Source organism: Rhinatrema bivittatum, chromosome 15 (genome assembly GCF_901001135.1).
Source record: "Rhinatrema bivittatum chromosome 15, aRhiBiv1.1, whole genome shotgun sequence".
Classification (NCBI taxonomy): domain Eukaryota; kingdom Metazoa; phylum Chordata; class Amphibia; order Gymnophiona; family Rhinatrematidae; genus Rhinatrema; species Rhinatrema bivittatum.
In genome coordinates, this window is record NC_042629.1 from 25,932,013 (window position 1) to 25,957,834 (window position 25,822).

Below are 25,822 nucleotides of genomic sequence, written 5' to 3' on the forward strand. Positions count from 1 at the left end.
GAACAGGAGCCGTAGGCGAGTGCTGGTTCCTATATGCAGTCTGGAATGAGAACTCACAATATCCGTGTATGAGATGGCTTGTAGAATAGAAGAGAGTTGAGAAGGGATTTAGGAACACGGGCCCTCGTGGAGCGAGTACTGGTTCCTATCTGCAATTTACAATAATGACTCACGATCTCCGTACCTGCGATAACATCTCAGACAGAATGGAGTCTTCGGAGATTAGGAACATAGGCCCTTGTGGAGCGGGTACCGGTTCCTATCTGTAATAGAACTCACTGTGTTCACATCTGCGATCGCTTCCAGGTAGTAAGGAGTCTTCTGAGCATTCAGGGACATAGGCTCTCGTGGCACGAGTACCAGATCCCATCTTAGAATCTGAAATCAAGAAGAGAAAGAGCGGGGCCCCCGAGGAACGGGTACCCCTGGGTAAGGTGGTGGAGGCAGAGTAGCGGAGAAAGAATTCCCCTTGCTAACTCAATTCGAAGTAGCAAGCAAAGACCTTTTAAGGTGGAAGCGGATGATGTCACTACGGGGGGACGCCCCCGAGGTTCGCGCCCTTGCCGGTACAAACTCTGGAGCGCGCGCACCCCCTTATGTCATCAGGAACATGGCGGATTCGCAGCGTCAGGCCAGCCTGGGGATTCCAGGAAGTACGGCGAGGAGAAGCCGCGGAGCATCTGTCCGTCAGACCCGAAGGGAGTCGCCACAAAGGTAGAGAGGGTGGAGCGAGGGCGAGAACAGGCACGAACGCAACACTTTAATACTCTCTCAGCTAAATTACTGCAATGATTTGCTTGTCAGTCTCCCTTATAAGGCTGACATGAAGGTTACATTTTATCCAAAATGTTACAGCCTGACTGCATAGAGGGGAAGATGAACATCTTCCCTGCTACATACCTTACGCTGGCTACTGATTAAGCAAAGCACCCAATTCAAGGTTTTGAATTTGGTATTTTGCCCTTTCCAGGGAACTGGTCCTCGGTATCTGAAGGAGCAAGTATGTTGGTACACTCCTACTCATGCTTGTCACCCATCTCAGTCTGCACTGCCAACTGTTCCCACTTGTAAGATGGAGGGAAAATCAAAATTCCAGTCAAGAATGTTTTGATGGTAGCACCTTCACTTGGAATAAATTGCTACTGGACACTAAATTAGAAACTAATTATTTGTCTTTTCATAAAAACATGAAATCTTGGCTTTTTCTCTTAAGTGGGTAAAACTAAATCATAATCGATAGTAATACCTGGCAATACAAATTCCTGATTTTATGTTTGGTTTGCTCCATTTATGCTGTATTATGACTTTTAAAATTGTATGCTGCCTTGGGCAAGTACTGGTTTGGTCAGGAATGTTGTTTAGAAATCATTTGAAATAAATAAATAAAACAAACCAGGCTCTGGGAGCAGTGAAATACTGGTGTAAAGGAAATGCATTTCCTTCTGCACCGAGTAAAATACAAAAATATATAAGAGATGCACATTCCAAGCACTAAAAATGTAAAATAAAATGTCTTTTCTCTTACCTTTCTCATCAAGTTGGTCCCGGTTCCTCAGGGAGTTCTTCTCTGCCCTTTTCCAGGGTCTCCCTTCCATTTGTCCTCTCTTTTCCTGCTTTCTTCTCTTTATGCCCGACATCCACCTTTCTCTCGTCATCTCATCTTTTCTCCTCACTGCCTCTCTGTCCGGGCATTGCTGGACCTCGCCCCTCCTTCTCCAACTCTCCCCCGCCAATACTCAGCTTCCCTCTTTCCGCCTCTCACCTTTTCATCTACCTGACCCTCCCCATTCCCTTCCTCTACTACCCCTCATCTGCCGCCTGCTAGCTCTCCCCCCGCCTTGCGTCCCCCTCCCCTCTTCTCGACTCTCTTACTCCCTACCCAGCGTCCCCTCCCTCCCCCGGACCTTCATCTGCCTAATCCTCAGCTCCAGACCTCCCTCCCCCGGACCTTCATCTGCCTAATCCTCAGCTCCAGACCTCCCTCCCCCGGGACCTTCATCTGCCTAATCCTCAGCTCCAGACCTCCCTCCCCCGGGACCTTCAAGCGGCTCCTCCCGGCTCCCGAGTAGCAGGAGAAGAGGCGCGGGCAGGGGAAACGGTTGCGCGTGACCGTTAGCGGGAGGGGGAAGGACCCAACCCAGCTCGCGACCCTTTACCTGCTGGAGTGATCCGATTGGCTGCAAGTGACTCCCTCCCTCCCATCAGGTGGCGCTGCAGAACAGAAAATAGGCTCCTCCCTCCCCATAGACCTGGCCTGCACGTGACGCAGCCCACTGCAGTACTGCGCTGTGTGCAGAGCGCGGCTCTCGCTGGGCTCTCTGCACGCTAACTCGTGAGTGTGCCGGCCCTTGGCTGCAACCTGTAACCGCCCTGGGGGACTGATCTGTGCACCCTCCCTGCTGTACTGACCCTGGGGTCTGGGATCTGAGCCGTGTACCCTCCCTGCTGTACTGACCCTGGGGTCTGGGATCTGAGCCGTGTACCCTCCCTGCTGTGCTGACCCTGGGATCTATGCACTGCCCCTGCTGTGTTGTCCCTGGGGTCTGGTCTCTGATCCGTGCACCCTCCCTGATCTGCTGACTTTAGGGTTTGAGAACTGATCTGTGCAGCCTCTTTGCCGTGGAGTTGGGGGTCTGATCTGTGCTGCATACCTGTGAGCATGAGGTCTGATCTGTGAATGCTTCCTGTCAAGGCCAGAGTTATATACACATTGGGGCCCATTCCCTACCAGGCATCCAGAAGCTCTCTCTCAATTACATTATTCACCTTCACCAAAGGGGGTTGGTTTGGTCTCCAGACAATTGCCCTGCTTCCCCCCCCCCCCCCCCCCCCCCCCCCCCTAAACTGGCTGCGCTCTGATCTCTACATATTCCCACTTCTGTGGTTGGGATCCAGACTGAGCATCTTCCCTGCTCTGCAGCTGGTAGTTGCTCTGTAAGCCCTGTGAGTGTGTGTGTGTGTGTGTATAAACATACAACTTTTTAACATTCTTCTGAATCCACACCTTGCAAGGGTTTCTGCTAAGGATCAGCCCAGCAGTCCCATAAATTAGACCACTCAATATTAGTCTACTTTTCATTTACAAGAGAATGCTCCTAAATCAAGTCTGCATCAACACATTTTCCCTTGCATCTGTTCTAATAGCTGCCTCTTTTGCATTCCAGGGGAATCAGGGAGCATCCTTCTAGTGGAGGCGGTAAACACAAAAACAAGAACAGAATTCAGAAAAAAATAGGATTAAGCACAGATGATCCTTGTCTGTGAAGGCATGAACGGGGGAAGACAGAGAGATTCTCCAAGGACAAGCAGGATGGTAGTCCTCACACATGGATGACATCATCAGATGGAGCCTGGCACCGGAAAACTGTCAGTTTCCAGAACTTTGACTTGGCATACTGAGCATAGCATGCCCTATACCACGCGTCCATAAGGGGTCCTTCTTCAGTCAATTTTTTTCCGTGGAGCTGTTGCATCGTGGTTTGTGTGAGCTCTCAGCGTTTTCTACTTCTAACTTTTGGAAAACTTTTTCCCTGATTTTTTCTTCGGGTTTATGAGTTCCATTGATGCTGGGTCCCTATTGGTCCCTCCCGTAGCCTCCTCAGCTGGGTTTTTCAGCATTTTGAGTAAGTTTTCTTTTGCATCGACCTCCCCCGTGGCAGCGGTGCCACTGTGCCCGCCAGTCATCGTAGCCTGCCGTTGTTTTGCGACCCTCTTTTTTCGTGTCATGGCCACAACTGGTTTTCGTCGATGCTTCTGGTGCATGAGAGCCATGTCTGTCACAGACCCCCATGATATATGTGTCCTCTGGGGGTATCTCATGACGTCTGGGGTTGCCCCAAGTGCACCCAAATGACCCCGAAGTGACCGAAGTGACGTCATACTCGACAAGATGTAGAAACTTCAGGTCGAGGACGTCTGAGCTATCAATTTCGACACTGGCGGCATTGGCCCTGATGGACCTTGAAACCCCACTGATGGACACATCACTATCGACATCAGCGGGACTGTCGGTTCCATCGATGCTCCAGGTCGAAGAGTTCAGGTTTCTCATCTTCAACCTCAGCACCGGGAAAAGACCGGGCTGAGCACTGAGGGAAGCTGAGGAAGCATTGCACCGGTCACCTTCGATGCACGGTGCCAGGTACGGGGATGCGCCGGCTCATGCCATGATGCCCCCGAATCGATCCTGTGCAAGGAGCACCCATCCTCCGTCGATGCTGGTGCCAGTCACCAATTCACATCGGAGATCCAAGGAAGATCTGGCCACCCCTCCTTTCTCCCAGTCAGTGTTGGCTTTGGCAACTTTTGAGGAGGAGCTGGATACAACCAAATGTGTGCCAGCCCCTTACAACCAAGCTAAGACTACTCATGTGTAGCAGTCATCAAACCCTAAAGCAGTACATCAGAGATGGCACACCTGTCCTAACATAAAAGCCTCTAACTCATGGTCTGAATGTGCACGTACCTGGCTGCACTGCAGTAAGTCCTCCACAGATACAGATTTTTCAGCCCTGACACATGGAATATGCTAGGCCCAAAAATGCAGTGACCGCTGCTTCTGGTTTACCTGTATGATGGGCAAGACAAACTGTGCCTGACATCCCGGCTGACCCCTCACTAACAGCCCACACCTGATCTGCAAGAACCAGCAGTGTGGACTCTTAAAGGTTGTGATTCACCTGCGAGAGTTCTACTGGTCCAAATGGGAGGATTGGAAAAGGGCACTTTTTTAGAGTGAACCCGTAGAAAGTATGTAGTGGCTGCTCACACACCAAGCTTTGTGGCGAGTGCATCGTTTGACCGCACAAGATTAGCAGGCCTCTCGAGCATGGGGAGAGAAAGCCAGGCCATAGCGCAATGGCACGGAGACCTAACTGTACAAGCCACTTGTCACGTCAGTGATGCTGTTACATGCCCCACAGCCCCCGCCATGTCCGTGCCATTTACTGCAAACACATAGCCAGAGATGGAATAGAAAAAGAAGCATCTCTCTTACCTACGATCCAACCATCACCGTAAAAGCCGTCCTCAAAATTTCCAGAGAGGCCTGATTGCCTAAGTATAAAGAAATTGTGCACAGCTCCCGGGTACCTGGCCACCACGTCGAGGATGCGCATTCAAGCATCACAGACCACTTGCACGTTGATGGAGTGGAAGAGTTTTCTGTTGCGGTTTATCTCCTCCCTGTCACGGGGTGGAACGACGGCTACGTGAGTGCAGTCGATAGCTCCCAGAACATTGGGAAAGTCAGCAATGGCATAAAAGCCTCTTCAATTCCTTCAAGTCCTGCCTGTCCTGAGGAAATGCTATGTAACAATTAATGCAGTCAGAAACTGCTTTGATGACCTGGTCCAGACAGTGGGAAAAAGTGGTTTGGGACATTTCTCTCATGACCCTTACTGTTGCTTGGAAGGAGCTGCTTGCCATGAAATGCAAGGTGGCCAATAACTTAGTGAGGCCCGGCACAGCGTGGGACCTTTCCATAACCGGATCCAAATCCCCTCTGATTTCTTCATATAAATCCAGGATATCCCAAGAGCTGAGCCGATACTTGTAAGCACATAGTCCTCTGGCATGCCCAGCAATGATGCTCGTGGAGGAAAGATGCGCTCCCTGTATCTCTGCCAATCCCATCTGCATGCCGAGCGCTGCCTTGGCCCACAAACCTCTCCCTGCAGGGCCAGTGGTGCGGCTGTGGTGCAGGGACTTCCCTAGGAGGGGCTGTAACTTCCCTTGCCTGTTCTTGAGGTGGTTATTGTTCCTCTTGTTGTCTGTGGCGAGCCACCTGAAGCATTCGTATCCCCCCCAACAAGTAAACTTGTCCAAACATTATGGGTTTAGGAAGACAGGCCAGGTAAGAACAGGTGTTTTTATTGGCCCAAGAGGGCCTAGTAGGTGTGTCCAATAGAATAGCTCTTTTTATCATGTGTAATAATCATGATAATAGCTGCGGACGTGCGATAATATTTTTTTCTCTGGTACCACAAAAAAAAAAGTAGTTATTTCTGACGTTAAATCCCACGTTAGTGTGTGTTATTCTATCGCAGAATGCGTTAGGACACAATTTGCATTAACTCCTCCCACATGCATCCTAAATGTAAAATTTGCATGCTAGCTTGCATTGCGCTATTTATCACACATCAAACACGCATTAGACCTCATTTAACGCACATTCGGGCCCTAACACACTTTGATGAATGACCCAGTAAATCAGATATTCAGAGTTAGTCGGATGATTTAGCTGGCTTAGTCTGATCAGGCCAAAGAGCTGACCTAAAGTTAGCCGGCTATAGTTAGCTAGCTATATTCATTATTGTGACTATGCTATTAAATATACTTCCAAAGTTAGCTGGAGAAGTTTATCTGGCTAACTTTGCTATCTGGACAGTATCTGACTATGAATGTCAGTATGTCGGTCACACTGTATCAGTTCCATGGTGGGACCTGATAGAGTGTTCTGCTAAATTTTTTTGTAGTGCCATAGCAGAGATTTTCTATGTTGCTCGTTATTGTGTAGAAGGCGAAGGTGTTCTCCATTCTGGCCTTTTCTAGATGGGCTTCTTGGAAGCTGTGTTGCCTGCAACCATCCATATCGCATGGATTTTAGTGACAATTATTTCTGGCGCTGTTTGGCATTATTCAAGAACATTTATTCTTGCCCTACTCAAAGTGAAAAAGCATTACAATAACTTACCTTGCAATGGAACTCAACTTGATGTCCTTTCAGCAGTTGTGCCTCCTGTTTTCTGCTGTCTGCTGGGAAGGTTTGTACAGCAGCGATATGGGGTGGTCGGCCATTAATGAAAGCATAAACCTTGGGTGGTGTTTTGTGTTTTTTTGTTTGTTTTTTTTGCAGTGGAGCTATGCGGACAGGGAAGGATTTTATATTGTTTACCAAGAAGGAAGATACAATGACCTCTTCACTCAAACTTTCGGCAAAATGGAAGGCTTTAATGAGGTATATCTCATTGTGGTTAAAGGTCTCATGAGAAGCTGCAAGAGACATATACTCTAATTGTACCACAGACTACAATATGTGATACACATCTGCAGGGCTATTGAGGGAGGAAGACAATAAGATGTATTTTGTGTACTGTCAGCTGGACGTCTTGAACCATGTCGTCTTTCTTTTAATCCTCGTCTATAGCAGAGCTTGTAGCAAATGTTAAAAAAGAGGTATTGTTATCTTGCTATCTGAATTTTTTAAAATGCCTGGCTTGTGTGGTTAAACAAGTTTTTGGTGCCAAGTTTCGCTCTCCAGAAGTTAACAGAAGGCTTGCTAGTGCCGTGCTGTCTCTCCTGCATGAATAAACCAGGAACCCACTTGTTGTAACGTCAGTTTGCTCCGTCTCCATCTGCTGGCAGGGGAGCATAACCCACTGGTTCTGAGTCCATCTGTCTACACTAAGGAAAACAAAATTATCAGGGAAGTAGTAATTTCTCCTTTTATTCGGTGACTCTTTTAACCGGTGTTCTCCTGGCTGTTCAGCGAGGCCTTTAATCTGGATGTGATAGGTAGCCCTGAGAAGTATGCAGGCAGAGGAGCTTGTCATTCCTGTAGCAAGGCAAGGCCGTACTCTGCAGTGCAATACCAGCTACAGGCCCCCGGATGGGATTATGTCATGTTTTTTATATTTATGAGTGTTTCTCTGTAAGCTTCTCATAACTTTGGATTATGTGGCACAGCAATCTTATAAATAAATAAATAAATACATAAAATAATTAAATAACCAAAAGTGAAATGGCAGGGTCTTTTCCCAGGGACCATGGTGATTATCTATAACTTAAAGCCAACGGTCAGCGGAAAGCCAGAGCTGGACATTAGCGCAGACACTGCAGACATTTTGCTTGCTGAGATGATGGACTTTAAGAGGTAAGTGTGAGCGTTAAGAAGAGCGTCTGCGGAAAGCCTGCATGCGTTTTATGGCAGAGGTGAAGATGCCGGATTCGGTGTGCTTTGAGATACGGCAGTTACTGAGGAAGTGTCCGCTGACTTTGGGAGTTAGGGGGCTAAATCAGCCCATTTGACTGTTGAGCCCGAATGTTCCAAAATCTCACAAAGCAGGGCAAGCTACACAGGGGTAGACATTCAGGGAGCTGCTGAGTGTTTAACCTTGTCCAGATACTGAGCCGCAGTTAACTGGCTGAAGTTGCAGCTGAATATCCAGTTACATACTGTTACATTTAAGGCAGGGATATGTAAGGCCGCACTTAAGGGAAACAAATTTGGCTGGTTAGTGCTGAATAGTGAATAGTGTACTAACAGGCTACATTTGAAAACTCTTGCCCCTTTTTTTGCCTTGCTAAATCTGTGAACGGTGATTTTTGTGTGGACAGATTTTAGCCAGATGGCACTGGGGGAAAGGGGGATTTTTAACAGGCTAGATTTATGCAGTTAAAAGCTGATTTTTAACCACACCAATCTTTTGAATATTGACCCCTTAGTGGTCTTTTAATTTAGTCTTGGAATAGTAAATTGGTTTATTCCTTACGTGTAACGATTAAAAGCCCGTGTTAACTATTGAGACATTTCAGGAAATGGTCATCCCCTCAGTGTTACAACTGAATTTCCTCTCCCCATTTGTGAATGTCTGCTTAAAACAAAGGTTGGTCTGTATCAGATGCAGCTTATAACACTGCTTGGCTCCTTGAACTCCAAACATAGCAGAACCGTGCATCCTACTCCTAGAAATAACCATGGATTGAGGCCCAGTAGTGATGAGCTAGCTCATCTGTGAGCTCAACTGGGTGGAGATTTGACTTCTCTCCCCTCCCAGTGATGCGGCATGAAATAAAGTCCGTTCCACAGCCCAAGTCATCCAGGCATGCATAGGAGGACTTCAGTGCAAGGTGGCATACTTCTAGGCCATGAGCAAACAACCCGTATTCTTCTGCACTTGTGAGTGGCCGCATCCCTAAGCAGCCCCAGGTTTCTCAAGTGGAACTTCCATGGCAGCATTTTGGTTCTTGGGCTTTGCTGGGCCCAGCCAGTATCCAGGCAGCTTTTATGATCGCAGCCTGTTTCCCGCATTCTGAGCAGGGTTCTAGACCCAGCTCTCGGCTTCTTCCTCTGTTTCTTGCTTAATTTCCTAATTCCACCTGGCTCCCCGGCCAGCATTGCCCAAAAGTGGCAAAATCTCCTCTCTGCCTCCAGTGACTTCTCTAGATCCCCCCCTCTGGTGGTCAGCTGCCCACATTTCAGGAAGGGTATAGATGCATGCACACTGGCTCTTACGTCAGGCCTTTAATGCAACCCCCACAGCTACCTCCACACTGGAAAGCAGTGTAAACCTGCTCCCCCCCCCCCCCCACCCCCTCTCACCATGCATTACATTGAATCTGTGTGAACAGACAGGCCCCGGTGTCTCCCCATCTCCTTGCCATCTGCAGCCCAGCTAGAGAACTCTGATCCTGACAAAAGGCCCTTCTTTCCTTCCCACTCCTGACGTCTGCCAGATTGAACTGCACAAGACTAAGAGCCTTCAGCTGCTGTGCTCCCAAGAATGAGGTTCCTTTACCCATCCTCCAGGATCCAGAAAAAAGTCAAGGCATGGATATTCAACCAGGCCCTTCCCTGTCACTGACTGTTGATTGGTTTGCTAAAATGTTGTACCCAGCCTTGAGTGAATTTTGTTTTCAAAAAGCCATGTCATAAATCCAAATAAATAAATACCTAGTCTCGTACCTTTGCAAAGTGGTTTTTGGAAAATGTTTTTTCTAGCAGTTTGGACCAGATGGAGCATAAATTGCTTGCTGTAGTCTGAAACCCCCAAATTCCAGTCACACCCTGTTCTTAAGACCTGCTAACAGATCCAGAAAATTGCTGTGTTTTCCAGAGTCCCATTGCTCCTGCGAGATGAGCTGGAAAGCAATATTGTTTCTTCAGGCTTTTGATTGATTCAGAGAACACAAGTAAGGATCATTGTGCCAGCCTACTTTGGGCTATCCTGAGACGAGGATGTGTTGCTCAGCTGGCCCGAGCTCCTTCTTAAGTTAAACAGTTCATTACTCTGTGCAGCAGTCTCTTCTTCACCCACTACTGTAGAAGCGCTGAAAGCAGCGATGGCGGGAGCCACGGCTCGTCAAGTTCCTTGGGGACTGATTGCCCGTTGCTGTGGCAGTTGTCCTTGCTTGTTTCTGCATTTAGTAGGCATCATATGGGTAGTTGTGTTGGTCCTGGGGAAACTGGAATTTTTTTTTTATTTGCAGGTTGTGGTACCCTGTTAAGGGTTGTAGCACCAAATGTGCCAGCACTGGATTTAGCCACACAAGCTGCTGTGTGGGAGCTTTTGAGACCACACACCCATTCTTAAGAGATATAAAAGCCTCCATAGAATCTAAATTGCCACAGCTTTCGCTGCCCTGATCTTCGAGCTGAGGTATTACTCTTTTTTCACTGAACGCAGCTTAACCCCAGTACAATTTTAGAGTCCTGTCATTTTAAGCGCTGCGCACGTTGAATAGCACTATAGGAATGTTAAGTAGTAGTACCAGTAGTAGCATTTTATTTCTGATGGGCTAAATTCTCAGTTCCCCTACATAGTGGCTGTAAAGTGCACATCTGTTTCAGTAGGCCGCATATATAAAAAAAACCCCAACAAGCGTTTCCGAGGTCATGAGCGAAAACTGTGCACTTTTTCCTACTTAAGTCTGTCCATAGAAAGAGCAGGTGTAAAGTGTACCTGGATAGTGCATGCCTGGTTAGTTTCTATGAAAATCTTCTTGCGCACCTTGCTGCTCAGATGCAGGCCACCATGAATGAGGGTGAGTGGTTCATGCAGATTCTGGTATTTGTTCTACTGAATTAATGGTCTGCGGCTAACTCAGGCCCGCTCGGCCCATCCGGTCTGCCCAGTTGCTGCCATGTCACTGCGGACCCTGCTCTGTCTCCAGCCTTCTCCCTCCCTGATGATTACCTCCAACTCATAAAAAGTTGTAGTGTAGTGACAGAGAGATCACAAAGCAGATCCTGAGTAACTGATGGCTTGATTTTGTCTACATGGACTGTGAGCCGCGTTCTGTCCTGAAATGCAGCAGGCCCCAAGTTTGTAAAGAGCCTAAACCACAGAGACAGAGAATCTGGTGGCAGAGAAGGACCATGGGGCCCATCTGCTGAGTCCAGTTTACTTCCTGGTGCAAGGCTGTAAAGCTTAGTCGATCTCTGTGCTTATCCCAGGTTTTCAGGAACTTCTTTACTCTGCCTTCTTCAAGGGGGTGACAAATTTTGTAAGCAAAAAATTATATTTAGGTTCCTAGTAAAGTAGGCTGAAAAATAAAAAAGCAATTTTGTTGAGCCCTGTGCATCACCATAAGTTGATCGTGTTGATCTGTCTTAACAGGAAGTATCCTTATGTTACATCATCTATCAAGGAGCTGGCAGAGCAAGACATGATGAAAGCCGAGGTGGCCATGAGCTGGCCATGAGTACATAATGTTTTGGGGGGAACATAACAAACGCCTTATAATTAAGTAGTTGTCTTGTGTAAATAGCGTAAGATATTGCATTTATTCTGTTCCGGTGTGAGCTGGAAGTGTTGCTTGTGTTGCAGAAGAACATCTGTTCCTTGCCTGAGGGGAGGGGGGGGGGGAGCAGGCTGGGGGAATATGGGGCCAGTTTCTTTGGCGTGTTTGCTTTGAAGGTGAGAGGTGTTAAAAAGATGCCCTAGCAGGGACAGGCCTGTAGACCCGGGTTCATTTCCCGCCTCCCGAGCTGGCCGTCGCTGGCGGGGGGGGGGGTGTGCAGAGGCGGCGTCCACAGCCCCTGGAGAAGGGAGCCTCGGTCGGATTTGGGGAAGAGGATTGCAGGGCTTTCAGAGGGAGCCCTGGTGAGGGGCCCCTGGCTGAGGGTCAGGAGGGGAGATAAAATAGGGGAAAGATCCCTGGAGAGTAGTAAATGAAGACTTCTAGTGCCAGGATCCCGGCCCTGGGCTTGATTTAGGAGGAGGAAATGGCTGGGTCACAAAAAGAAAAAAAAAGCAAATATTCCTAAGAGCCTAAAATGGCCCCGAGCCGTGGGTGGGAGGAGCTTGGGATGGAGCTTTAGCGACGTGCGCCAGATCCACGCCTCTTCCATACTGCATGTGCTTGACCCTACGATGGAGGATGGATAGGGACAGACAGAGGCTTCAACTGTGGACAGTCCATGCCTGCTTTTGGATCCCTCTTTCTGACTGTAAATATCAGAGCTGAAGGCTGTTTGGGGTTTGTAGGTGGACAAAACTTGATATTTCAAGTTCCCTTCCCCCCCCCCCCCCCCCCCCCCCATTGACCGGCTAAATTGTATCCGAAGAAATCGCTGCCCGGATAAAAGTTAACCAGACAAAAGGAGGCAGCACTGGGGGGCATTCCTGGGACGTGGTTAAACCTTAGCCCGTCTGCGCCCGTATTCGGCAGCGGCTGGCCTGACAGCAGGTGTGAAGTTAACCAGACTGCTCTGTGCGCTTAACGTTGCAGCGGATGCTCAGCCCAGACTTATTCGGGCTGGTTCTCTGAATAAAGCTGTCTGGTTTGCTTTAGGCCGGCTGAACGGCTGCCTCTTCTCATCCAGGCAGGGAGATTGCCCCGCTGGCAAGGCTGGGATAGACGCTGACTTGTTTGGCAGGGGACCATTTAGAGCTTGACTTGGCTGCATCCGTTCAGCAACCGCGGAGCTGCCGGTGATGCCAGCGTGCACCTTCGGGATCTAGTTCAGGCTTTTTATCCAGGGCTGCAGTTTGAATGGCTTTGGACCCAAATTGAACAGGATGTGATTACATGCTCTTTCTCTGCCCTCTTGCTTCCTCTTGCTCTGCCTCTCTCAACTCATTAAGCCTCCAGTCACTACTGTAAGCGGGTGAAAGAATCGATTTAGTACACGTGCCGTGAGATCTGTAGGCTGCATGCTGCTGAATGTTTCTGTCTGTGCCTTTAGCTGAAGAAAAGGTGGAGCAAGTGAAATATAAGCTGAGTCAGCCAGAGGATACATTGTGGATGATTTATCTAAGGTAGGAAAGAGAAATCGTGTATTTTGGATACCTTTATACATGTCCAGTACTGAATTGCGCATATCACATTTCATAAGATTGTTAACTTAATAGAAACATGTAAACCGTGGTGATGGCAATACCGAACGACGGTATATAAAACTCTATAAATAAAAAAAAATAAAAAATGTAGCAGGCAACTTTTTCAGGGCAGCTCCACGGAACGCACTGGAGTTTTCCGGGGTTTTCCAGCCGAAAAAAAGAAAACATGAAAGAATCCGACTCTGGTCTTCCATGTGCCACTAGATTAAAATAGAATCAAAATGAATGAAGTCCTGTCTTTTAAAAAATCTTTTTCTTTAAAAACAGAGACTTGTATTTCATAGACATACATACATACCTTCTGCACTGAACACTGCCAGCTGTTAAGCTCACAGCCTTGCCTTACGGCAATAATAATACGAAGTCATTGCAGGCAAGCTGCTCTCCCGCCATCTACCAGCGAGCTGGATTGCACCCTGTTGTTGGAGGGCACAAAGTATATTACAGGCAATGGCATGCTGCATTCAGAGGTGCAAAGTGACACAGGGACATCGTAGAAGCAACTTAGCAGCAAGCATACATTTGCAACCCTTGTCCATGGCGTCTGCAATTGGCAGGCCATATGTTAGGGGTGTGCATTCGTTTTCGACGTATTGGCAATCCGCAACATATATGTCCCTATTCGTTGTATTCGTGGGGTCACAAAATGTATGACGAACCCCCACGAATACAACATATCTAACGAATAAACCCCCCACCCTCCTGACCCCCCCAAGACTTACCAAAAGTCCCTGGTGGTCCCTGGTGGTCCTGGAGTGATCTCCTGCACTCGGGCCGTCAGCTGCCAGTATTCAAAATGGCGCCAATAGACTTTGCCCTTACTATGTCACAGGGGCCGATCAATGGCACCGGTAGCCCCTGTGACAGTAAAGGCAAAGGCTATCGGCGCCATTTTGAATACTGGCAGCCGACAGCCCGAGTGCAGGAGATCACTCCAGGACCCCTGCTGACCTCCCCAAGACTTCCCAAAAGACCCTGGTGGTCCAGCAGGGGTCCTGGAGCCATAGCCTGCACTCGGGCTGTCGGCTGCCAGTATTCAAAATGGCGCCAATAGCCTTTGCCCTTACCATGTCACAGGGGCTACCGTGCCATTGGTCAGCCCCTGTCACATGATAGGAGCACAAGATGGTGCCGGCCGTCCATTGCTCCTACCATGCGATAGGGGCCGACCAATGGCACCAGTAGCCCCTGTGACATAGTGAGGGCAGAGGCTATTGGCGCCATTTTGAATACCGGCAGCCGACAGCCTGAGTGCAGGAGATCGCGCCAGGACCCCCACTGGACCATCAGGGACTTTGGTAAGTCTTGGGGGTCAGGAGGGTGGGGGGGTTGTAGTTAATTAAATTTAAAGGGTTGGGATGGGGGTTTTTGGGGGGAAACGTATACATACGTAACTAATGAACGGATCGGGGTCCCTTGAGAATGGATGCAACGGATTTGGCTCCCTACGAATACGAATACCGAATGGGACGAATCCGTCCCTGCTGCACATCCCTACCATATGGTGTGCAATAACAGAGGAGCAGGAGCTGGTCTAACAGGAGAGTGAGATATGGAAGGGGATATACCATAGGGGAAGCCCCCCAGGGTAGTGACAAATGAAATGCACCGTAACCCAATGGAGGCTGGTTCCGATTACACTAGAAGCCTAAAAAAAAAGCAGGAAGAGTCTGTCAGACCAAAAACAAACAGAAAAAATGTCTCTGTTGCTTGCTGATAAATCAGAAGTTGTCTGCATGGTTCTTTTTTGTCTCCCTAGGTGGATGTGCATCTTGCTCAGGTTACATTTCAGGATGCTCTGGAAAATGTAAAGAGAAAATATGAGATTCGGGAAGAGAAAAAAAGGCAAGCTTATTCAGCACCAGCTCCCGTGTCCGATATCACCATCTGTCATATTCTGTATCATCTCCTGATTTCACTGTCTGTCATATTTCGTATCAAGCTTTATTTTTTTCTATCTAGTATTTGTTTCCTGCATCATGGGATATAAAACATTTCTAGACATACAGATCCCTAGAAGAACAACTTAATTTACTTGTAAAGAATTGAACTTTTTCCGTTGTTATTAAAAATGCAGCTGAAGGATTTTAGTTTATCAAGAGATCTTTTAGTGAGGTGTCTTTTAAAGCTCTCGACTGACTTTGTGGCTTAGTGCGGTGACCCAGAGAAAGCAACAAGACGGAGCTGCAAGGTTGCTGGTGTGCTAATTCTGAATTGCTTTGGTTGTGCTCTTTATTTGTAAGATGTAAATGAAAAAGTAGGTTTCCTCCCAGTCTTGGGGCTCAGGACACAGACTAGTCGTGCTTCAGCTAGCCACGATAAGCACAAAAACCCTCCCAAAAAACGTCAATCTGTGGCTCAGTACATACAGCACACAATGCCTGAAAAACATGCAGACTCCTGGAAGATACAGTCAGGCAGCCAGGGGACAGAAATTAGCATCACTCCACGAAGCCCACAGAAATCGCCCTCTGCGCTTGGAAGCTTTTCCTTAAATGCATTTCCCATGAGACCGAGTGGGTTAATGTTTGCATTTCCCAGTCTTCAGCAGCACAGGCCTTCATTCTGCATGGAACCTGAATTTATTAATCTTCTGTATAAACATTTTGCTATTTCAATCCACTTGAAAATAACTGCTGAATTTTTTTTTTGCTCCCTTATTTTTCAGAGAACTGAAAAAGCCAAAGGAGTTTCACTTAGTATTCGGAATAAACATCGAAAACAGGAGCCAGGATGGGATGTTCTTGTACAACAACAGTTGCTTGATCCGAATGTACGAGAAGGTCGGGCAGCAATCGCATCACTTACTGATGGACACCCTTGCCTGCCCCCGACATGTCATACTCTCAGACCGCTCCAATACAGCAGAGAACATGGCGTGGAGCGCAGGGTTCTGGTAGCCATATTGCTGTAGGAGAAGGCTAGAATTTTTTGCAATATATGACAACTTGTATTGGGCCAAGATATGATACAATGCAATTTATGCTGATAAACCACCCTTCTTCAAAAGAGAACTCGGAGTGATTCACAAGATAATAATCAAAATGCAATAAAATAAAATAATCAAAATATTATATGATATCAACAAATAAAGAAAAGCCAGTGACATGTCCTCTGACCCAGGTCCCCTTTCTCACTGACTACCCCTTCCCATCCCAAACAAAACAATCATAATTACTCTCCCGAAAGCTCCCAAATGGACAACCCCCTTTGCTATGCCCCTTTGTTGGAAGCGTCCTGCTGGTGGTGCCCTGCCACCTTCAATGGGCCGCTTAATTATTAATTTAATTTATTTATTTAGATTTGGTTTCTGCCTTTTCATTGGTAGCTCAAGGCGAGTTATATTCAGGGACAGTAGGAATTTCCCTGTCCCCAGAGGGCTTACAGTCTAAGGGGATTATTCAAAGAATAGCCAACTAGCCAAATTGCCCAGATAGAAACAAGAGGGAGAAAACCAATCCCCCCCCTCCCCAAACTAGCATAATTTACGTCTCAAACTTTGCAACTGTTACTAAAATGACAGAAATTAGGGAAAAGTGTAATATTTGATGAGGAATTTCCATTCAGATTTTGGTTTCATGTCTATCATACTATGCCACAAATGCTTAACATATAGGATAGCTTAATCATTCATAACAGCACACAAACCAATACTCTTGGAACAGCTCGCCTGTTAGTGGTGGGATTTGGATTCTCAGTACAAGTCCAGATACTAGCTCGGTCTCCACTGTCGGCATCAGTGAAGAAAGGTAATGTCCGCCATCTAAGGCAGAGGTCTGATAAAGAAAGAGATCAAAGGATTGCACAGACACACAATTCACTAGGCTCACTAGGTCCAGCTCTAGGCTCACAGGCCATCTGAAGTTCCAAATTACCGGCACGAAGACTGCGATATCTTCAACTAAGAACTGGACAAAATTGAGAAGGTAAAGGAGATTTTGAGACCTCACAAGGCTCCCTTCTTCTTCCCTCTACCTGAAGAAGGGAGCCACATAGTCTTGGGAGCTCAGCTGCTCCAATGTTAGACCAACAAGGCATCACAGCCTGAAAAGGATCCAGTTTATTCAGGACTAATATGACTCCTAGAGCTCCACATGACTGAATTACATGTATATACATATATATGTAATTATATATATATATATAATTAAAAAGAGCTTAACAAGGAACACACCGACCAGCCTGACATGTGGGTATATAGCGCTTAATTCTAACGCTCTATACCTAGAACATCAGCATGGAATTAAAAAGAACAAGAAACAGCGGGAACACTGACTCCAGCACTGATGTAACATCAATGCCTACAGCATAAGGGACAAAGTCTATCTTTCTCCTTGCCTTTAAAAGATAAGGGGAAGGATTCCAGAGGGCACCTGTCTATGATCTGCTCCAGCCCAGCACAAAATGGGGCACCATTGCTCCACACACCAGACTCCTGCTGGAAGATCCTTGTGAGCCAGTGCAAGCAATGGGAAAACCCTTAAAATCAAGAGTATTTTTGAAGGCGGAAGGCGCAGGTAGACATTCCTCGCTCATGTTTTTTCGAAGGGATGGAGAAAGCGGGAGACACGTTCCACCATACAGGATCTCAATAGCTATTTTTTTTTCCACCGTGTAATCTACCCCGACCTGTCCGGCTTCTTCTGCAGTCCTCCATCTGGCTGAAAACAGTCTGAAAACCTACCACACAGAGCTATGACTGGAATCTCCAATGCACGCCTTCTTTTATATTGTGTTGCATCTGAGGGTTCCTCCAACCACATCCCAACACTGTGTTGCATGTGTGGACCCTTGAGCCGAGATGAGGTTGATGCTGCCACTAGGAGAAGGCCCCTAGTGGTCCTCGTCGGGAAGCTTCACCTTTACCAGCTCATGTTCCCTGAAGGTTGAGCCCTTGGGTGCCGGGGCCGGCAGGACAGGTGTGGGTCTCTCACATCGAGGAGTCCAAAGGAGAAGGCTAAGTGGCATTGGGCAGACGGAGGACGAGGCAGGCAGCAATCAGACATAACCAGGAGCAGGCCAAAGGTCAGGATGGGCAGCAGATAGGCAAAGATGAGTAAACAGGCTGGAGGACAGGGCAGGCGAAGGTCAAGCAAAGTCAGGGTACCAGGCAAGGGTCAGGCAGGCAGAGAACAAGCTGAAGACGAAATACCAGACAGTGGTCCAAAACTGGGGAGTCAGTCCAAGGGCAGGAGCAGGAACACAGGAACAGGACTCAGGACTGGAACGCAGGATCAGGAGTCAGGGCTGGAATGCAGGATCAGAAGGCAAGGCTGGAACACAGAATCAGGAACAATGCATACTATGCACTCTAGATCAGAGCAGGACCTGTTGCTGAGGCAAAGTGCTGAACTCAGGGCCAGGTTTAAATATCCGGCCTGGGTGACATCATCTCCCGGGGCCGTGGCAAAGTTTCCCGCTGCAGGCCCTTTAAAAGAGCAATGACGGCACGTGCACAGGCCTAGAGGGGCGGGCGCCAAGGCCGAGTCGGCGGCATGTCGTGCCGCGTGGGCAGGCCGCCTCAGCGGGGTTCGGCGTCTGCCCTCCTCGTGCGGCGAAGGAGAGAGCCGGGACTAGCCGCTTGCCGGAGCAGGTAAGGGGGCTTGAACTGCCCCCCTCTTATGCACAGTATCAGAACCGAGGAGGATGCGGGTAATTAAATTCCCATCTTGAAATCTGAAATGATGAAACAGCACTGGAAGCCATTAGCTTATTTCCCAGATAATCAGAGAACATCAAATTCAGTGATCCCCTTGCTAGGCTGGAGGGGTGCATCCTGCAAACCACAAGCCTCAAAGCCGCTTGTTGACTGAGTGGGGCTGTCGTCTTCCCTCCCTCACGCAGTCCTGAACACATCACTTCCACAGCATCCCCTCCAGGCCCAAGTGGCTCATAAATTATATTAATTTTGTGAAGCAGTCTATGCTTCTTGGGTTTGGGGCATCCATTTTGCAGTTCATCTGAACTGCTGGGGTAGAGGCACTTCTAGAAAATTCTGGAAGTCTGTTCCATGCATTCACTAACCTCTCCAAAATCTAAGGAAATATTTCTTTATGGCGAGAATAGTGGGCGCATAGAACAGCCTCCCCATGGAGATGGTGGAGACAAGGACAGTATATGAATTCAGGAAAGCACGGCATAAACACAGAGAATCTCTGAGGGAATGGTAGGGATTGTAAAGCTGAATTAGTTGGGTGGATTGGCAGACTGGATAGGCCATATGATCTTTTTCTGCTGCCACGGTTCTGTGTTACATGAGGGAAATGGCTTTGCATACAGAAAGGAAGGGACTGGTTAGCAGGAATTGGAATGGTCCAGAAGCAACAGATCCAGCCTTATTGGGCTTTTCAGAAGCATTAGCAGCAAACCTGAGTCGGAAAACATGATTGGCCTAGTTAAAAGGAGGGCAGGGCAAAGACAGAAGGTGGCAGATGCCCAGAATAACCTACATAAGAACATAAGAAATTGCCATGCTGGGTCAGACCAAGGGTCCATCAAGCCCAGCATCCTGTTTCCAACAGAGGCCAAACCAGGCCACAAGAACCTGGCAATTACCCAAACACTAAGAAGATCACATGCTACTGATGCAATTAATAGCAGTGGCTATTCCCTAAGTAAACTTGATTAATAGCAGTTAATGGACTTCTCCAAGAACTTATCCAAACCTTTTTTGAACCCAACTACACTAACTGCACTAACCATGTCCTCTGGCAACAAATTCCAGAGCTTTATTGTGCGTTGAGTGAAAAAGAATTTTCTCCAATTAGTCTTAAATGTGCTACTTGCTAACTTCATGGAGTGCCCCCTAGTTCTTCTATTATCCGAAACTGTAAATAATAGATTCACATCTACTCGTTCAAGACCTCTCATGATCTTAAAGACCTCTATCATATCCCCCCTCGGCAGTCTCTTCTCCAAGCTGAACAATCCTAACCTCTTTAGTCTTTCCTCATAGAGGAGCTTTTCCATCCCCTTTATCATTTTGGTATCCTTTCTCTGTACCTTCTCCATCGCAACTATATCTTTTTTGAGATGTGGCGACCAGAATTGTACACAGTATTCAAGGTGTGGTCTCACCATGAAGCGATACAGAGGCATTATGACATTTTCCGTTCTATTAACCATTCCCTTCCTAATAATTCTTAACATTCTGTTTGCCTTTTTGACTGCTGCAGCACACTGAGCTGACGATTTTAAAGTATTATCCACTTTGATGCCTAGATCTTTTTCCACAAATGTATTCAAGTTCAGCTAGCCTGCACAGACCACACATAGCAAGACAATAGCACATCTGGCGGAAGATCACCGGGGTCAGTGTAGTTAGCGTACACATTGTTGTTTTATTTAACGTCAAGACACACTTTTGGCTACTGACAGCATCTATCCCAGAGAAGGCAGCTTCATCCAGATGCTGCTTCATCGGACAGCACCCTATAGCCACTCAAGCAGCAAAGAGGACTCTAGCTACGTATGCCAATCGTTTAGGATGAATTAGGCAATTTCAACAAAATTGCCTAATTTGCCTTGGTTCGGGGAACCCGAAAACCAAATCAAATTTTCCCCCAAATTACAAAGGCCCGAACCGCGGGAAATACAAAATTTCTCATGGCGGGCCGAAAACGAAGCCCAAACCTTTTGCACATCTCTACAGAACACTGGGATTCTTTATTACTTGGGAATGGATTATCAGCTGAAGTGTCTTGTGCTGGCTTATCTTCCTCTCAATCCCCCCAAATTCTTGCAGTTTGAAATGACATCAACTGGTGTCTACATGTAAGGTTAGGACCAACCCATTTCACTGACAAAAGCTGTGACATAAAGTGTAGAATAATGTGGGACCCAAGGTTATCTTCTCATGGCACGAAATAAACCTGAACTTCCTGTTTCCTAGAAAGTGCACGTAGTCCAGCCGCGCACAATTATCCAGCTCCCAGCTGAGAACAGCAAAGTCGTCAGAGACCGGACGCACAACCGGATTTAGGTTAGGTGAATGCCACACCTTATGCGAGACAGACTGGAGGGTTTAGAAATCTGAGCAGAATGAAGGAGCATTTCAGTTTGAGTTGCAAAATTGAAATAACAGGGAAAAGTTAGAAAAGCACTTATGTGGTCCTTGAATCAACTGGAGGTGCAATAACTTCCCTCAGAATAGACTGAACTGGATCAAATTTGGGGCGAAGGCCAACCATGGGCCTGGAGTTTACCCTCTTGAAAATGACATCAACCTGATGGGGCTGGGGCCAATTTCGGGAGGGTCACATTGAAAGCGCTGGAAAATGAATGGCTAGGCATGAGTTTCACCTCCTTCCTTGTTTAAAGGTAATTTTGAATTTGCCGGTGTTATTAATGGAACCAGGTGACAGATTGGAGGGCCAAATAATGAGGGTTCACATTAGTTTTGTTTCCTGTTGGCTAAGTGAAGCCAAAAAATCAAAAGAAGAGCATCATATGGAGACTATGTGGATGATATTGTTTTCTTTATTAGCAGAGACAAAGCTTTCGGAGAAATCTGCATCTCAGAAGAGGTTTACAAAGAGAAGTGGCTGCCCAATCTGCCTCTTCGGACTTTGATCCCAGAGAAGAGCCAGCTCATGCTATGCAGGTTCCTGTAGAACAAAAGATTTCAGCCGGGATGCCTCAGTCAGAAGCCCTGGAGCTCAGTCAGGCGTTCCAGGTCTGTGTGTTGCACGGTAATTCCTCCACCCCAGCAGTCACCGTACTAAAGTCGGAGCCGAGGGCTCACTCAGGGAAACACCACAAAGCAAATTTATTGGGACCTGTCCATTGAGATGTTTAGGCAAAGTGCGGCTGCACTGTGACTTACTGGTTAACATCAGCTGAGGTTACTGGCAATGCTTCTCCATCAGATTCACTCCATCTTTGAGCCAGTCCTGGTTTTTCAGCTGGCAATGCCTGGTATCCTGGTTGGTGCAAGTCTCCATTTTGTATTGGCATCTGAAGAAGGGACCCATGGGGCCCCGAAAGGCTCCAGTACAAGATTGTCTTTGGGTAATTGTAGAAAGAGGCCCAGCCTGTTGAGCAGGGGGTAGGGAATTCCTTTTCAGCCTTAGCAATCATGAGCCCCTCGAAAAGCCCACATTAGCAAGGGAGGGGTGCGAGTGAGAGCAGCGCGCGCCCGAAAGCGGAGACAGGATCAGAGCAGGGGCTTCCGTTGCGATCAACTGTTTCCACAGGCTGGATTAAGTTGAATGGTCCAGAGGTTGCCCACCCTTGCTGGGGAGAATCTAGGGCTGACCGAGCAGGATGGCCTAAAATACAAAAGGCTGGGAGCTTTATAAAAAAAAAATAAAAAGCAGTTGCCACTAATCAACGTCAGTAAACCAGGATTTTTGTTTGCCTGCTGAAATCGTCTTTTGTCTGGAAGCTGAGATGCGTTTAGGTATCACAACATCAGGGTTGTGCTGTTGCCTGATTAACAAGTTTTGCTTTTGCTAGTGAAAGTCACAAATAGGCCCTTTGAGGCAGGATGCACAGAGGTGATGGAAAGATGTCACCAGGCCGGTGTTGTGTTCCTCGTGTGCTGCCTCTGCCGCCTCTACAGTGGCAGCAACGGGACTGCCTGCCAAAGGGGTAGGACAGTCTTATAGAGCATGACTTTGTCGCAGTGTCTGTGTCTTTCACTGGTCCCCTGGAAGGGCAGATGCAGTGAGCAGTCCCTTGACACCATACCCATGAATTCTAGTTCAATGTGCATTTTATTCTACTTTCCTAGCTTGGTTTTTACTTCAGTTTAGTGATGGCAAGTGCCATCAGGGACTTTTCTTTTTTAAAAAATAAGGCTTTAAATTAAATAACCATTTTTCTCACCATCACTGGCGTGCAACAAAGGGTCAGCCTTATCCAGCAGGAGTTGGTGCTGACTCTATGTGATGCCTTTTAGCCTGACACAGCAATCGGCTCGGCACTAGGAATTTGTTGGCTGCGTGAGTCGCATCTTGCAGGTCCAGTGGGAACCTGCTTATGGGATTTTAATTAGAGTCCCTACTCATCCATCAAATACTGGGGTCATTTTGGGGAAGCCACTTTATCTCCATCGTTGTGAAAGGGTAACCCAGTAATACAATTGTTCCTTTCTCCCTTCCTGTGGTAAAACATCCTGTGAATCTGACACCAAAACTGGAAGCCAGGTTCTTTTCCCCTGACGTGGTTCTGTATGTATCCCTAAAGTATTGCACTTGTAAAATGCTTTTTTTTTTTTTTTATGAAGGGTGTTACAGAACTGTCATGTTCATAGTTTGCTGATACTTATCGAGAATCTTTCATTATTCTACAGATTGCCTCCGAAAGTAAGCAAACGAGCAGATGCCGAAGGGGCCACCAGAGATTATCTGTCTAGATGAAACAGAAGATGAAGACTTGGAAATTATTTGTGTTAAGGCTTTGTCTAAATTATCCTGGGGCTGAAATACTTGAGACATAACTGCCATGCAGGAAGAAAGCTCACACCACAAGGACGTGCTCCTCCTTCCAGCCTGGAAACATTTAGAGCAGAGGCAAGGCTGCAAAGGACAGTGACATGGCGCAGGAAGCCCTGGTGAGTGGTGGCTGTGCATTGGCCCTCTCCATGTGCAATCCGGAAAAACACATCAATAATGTTAGCTGTGGCGTTGCACCAGGGCTGAAATTGGGCAGAAATTTGATGTGCCATGCGCGCCTTGTCTGCCGTCACATTCTGAGCAAAGCGCCGTGGTTGCAGTTCAGCGTCTGCTCCGGGGCCAGCAGACAGAACAGTCCCGGGTGCTAAAACTCCAGATACTGGGACGAGGAAACAACCAAAGGCAGCTTGAATTTAGGACAACCCAAGAGATTATTTGTACCCTTTCGTTGTTTTACCTGGGCCCTGCTCTTCTGGAGTTTTGGTCTCAAGGAATTTAGGAGACAAAATTGTGACTAACGTTTTCCACCTGACTTTAGGTGACGGTGGATGATGATTGCACCGAAGATTCAGTGGTCTACGGAGAGGGTAATGAATGTGCAATGAATTACGAAGGTACATTGGGGTGCAGGAGAGACCTTGGCAGTTTCCAAATAAACACACGCAATTCCCCCATCCCACTCCCCTGCTGCCCTCACAACGAGTGCAAGGTACATGGCCTCTGTTATCGTTCTTTTTTGATGATTTGCGTAAAGTCTGCACATTAAATGCACCTATGCGGTTTGCAATTCGGCGGGCTGTATGCAACTTGCTCTCATAAAATGCAACCCCCCCCCATTTTCTGTGTACTTTTATCCGCATTAGCATGAGGCATCCTGGGGGCTGGAGTTGGGGTGGGAAAGCATTTACACCCACACTTTAGATTTTATTAACGTATGTGCTTGAAAATGCGCACGCAGAAATGCACAAGTGCTCCCGAGCAGGTGTAACATGCTGCACGTTCGTGTACACGCGTGCTGGGACAACCCGCACATTTTCAAAGAGGACTGGCACAGGCTGTTGTAAAATTCCTCGGTAAGATCTAAAAAAAAGAGTCTCCAAAAGGTGGGTTTTTAGGGGGAACTTAAGTACAAACAGTTGGAGCACAGTGCATCTATTCGGGATGCTTGGATCCAGGCCGATGGTGTGGCAGGGTGGAAAATGCGGAGATGGGGAATTGGAAATGCAACAGAAGGGCAACTGCTGGCCGGCCACAGTGTTCTTGGTTACAGAAGGTCAGTGCAAGTGCTAGACTTGTATATGAGAAGAATCAGGTAATGTAGTACTTGTAAGTGCTGAGTGCTGAGGGCCTAATAGAAGAAATCTTGCAGGAATCAGAATAAAATGAAAAGATAAAACTTGCACTTTTTTCTGTATCCCGGGAGGACTAGCTCCCATCCAGTACATATTCCTGTGGACAGAACAGGGTGCAGCTCCTGTCAGAATTATTTACGATGTTCTTCCCTGGCTGACCACTAGATGTCGCAGTAAGCCCGGCATATAGGTTATTCATATACCAGAAGCCATCACTGTTGACAGCCAAGTCGGCAGCCTCAGAAGAAGCTGGAAGGCACGGAGAGTGCGCTCGCCTCGCCTCTGAAGTAGACCCATTAGAGTAGAGTGAGTCATCTGGGCTTTACCGCTGAGCAGAACCTGGAGTGGGGGGCACTTTCAGACTGTGTGCGGAACTGTGGATTCTGTGGGTAATATCTTACCTGCAGACTTTACGGCAATTTTCAAAGGGAAAATGTGCCTTTTGAAAATTGAGTAGGGAAAAGTACACACAAAGACCTGCATCTGCATCTTTTTAAAATAAAAAAAGTACACATGGAAGTGCTATCCCCTCCGACTCCACCCTCACGAACGCCACCTCTATCAGCGGGTAAAAGTACACCTGAAGAGGCACTGCACCTGTCCCTTTACCTACAGCCTTCAAAGACTCCCATTTTCCTGGCCAAAGGGATGGTTTACCCGCAGAAATGCTGTTGGAAAGTGCCCTCGTGATGGATGCGGCACATTCTGTCTAAGGCCACGAATTTCTTGTGGTGTCCTGCTATGGGTCTTTTGCTCTGCTTGGCGGGTCAGTACATAGAGGGCTCTTGCTCTATGTATGCTGCCAACCGAGCACCTTCCAAAAGCACTGAGTTCTGCATTCAGACATAGGTAACCACATCCTGAGACTGAAGTTTTGTTTTTCGTGCTTGTAGCCAATACAGCATCTGATGGAAAATGCGAAGGAATGGCTGAGGTTTCCGTGCCGAGGAAGCCAGATCCCCCTCTGCTTGATGTGAAAATGGCTGGAAAAAATGATAGCACGTTATCA

General features: G+C 47.4%; 1 protein-coding gene across 1 annotated transcript in view; it reads right to left on the bottom strand.

Annotated features, from left to right (window-relative positions):
- The window catches only part of C15H3orf85 (chromosome 15 C3orf85 homolog), a 29,744-nt gene extending 27,953 nt beyond the window's left edge, over window positions 1-1,791 (bottom strand). Inside the window, exon 1 of the mRNA XM_029579256.1 lies at window positions 1,526-1,791. Within this exon, the coding sequence (XP_029435116.1) occupies window positions 1,526-1,655 (130 nt within the window). The 5' untranslated portion in view covers window positions 1,656-1,791. The remainder of the gene's footprint in view (window positions 1-1,525) is intronic.
- Window positions 1,792-25,822: the final 24,031 nt, after the last annotated feature.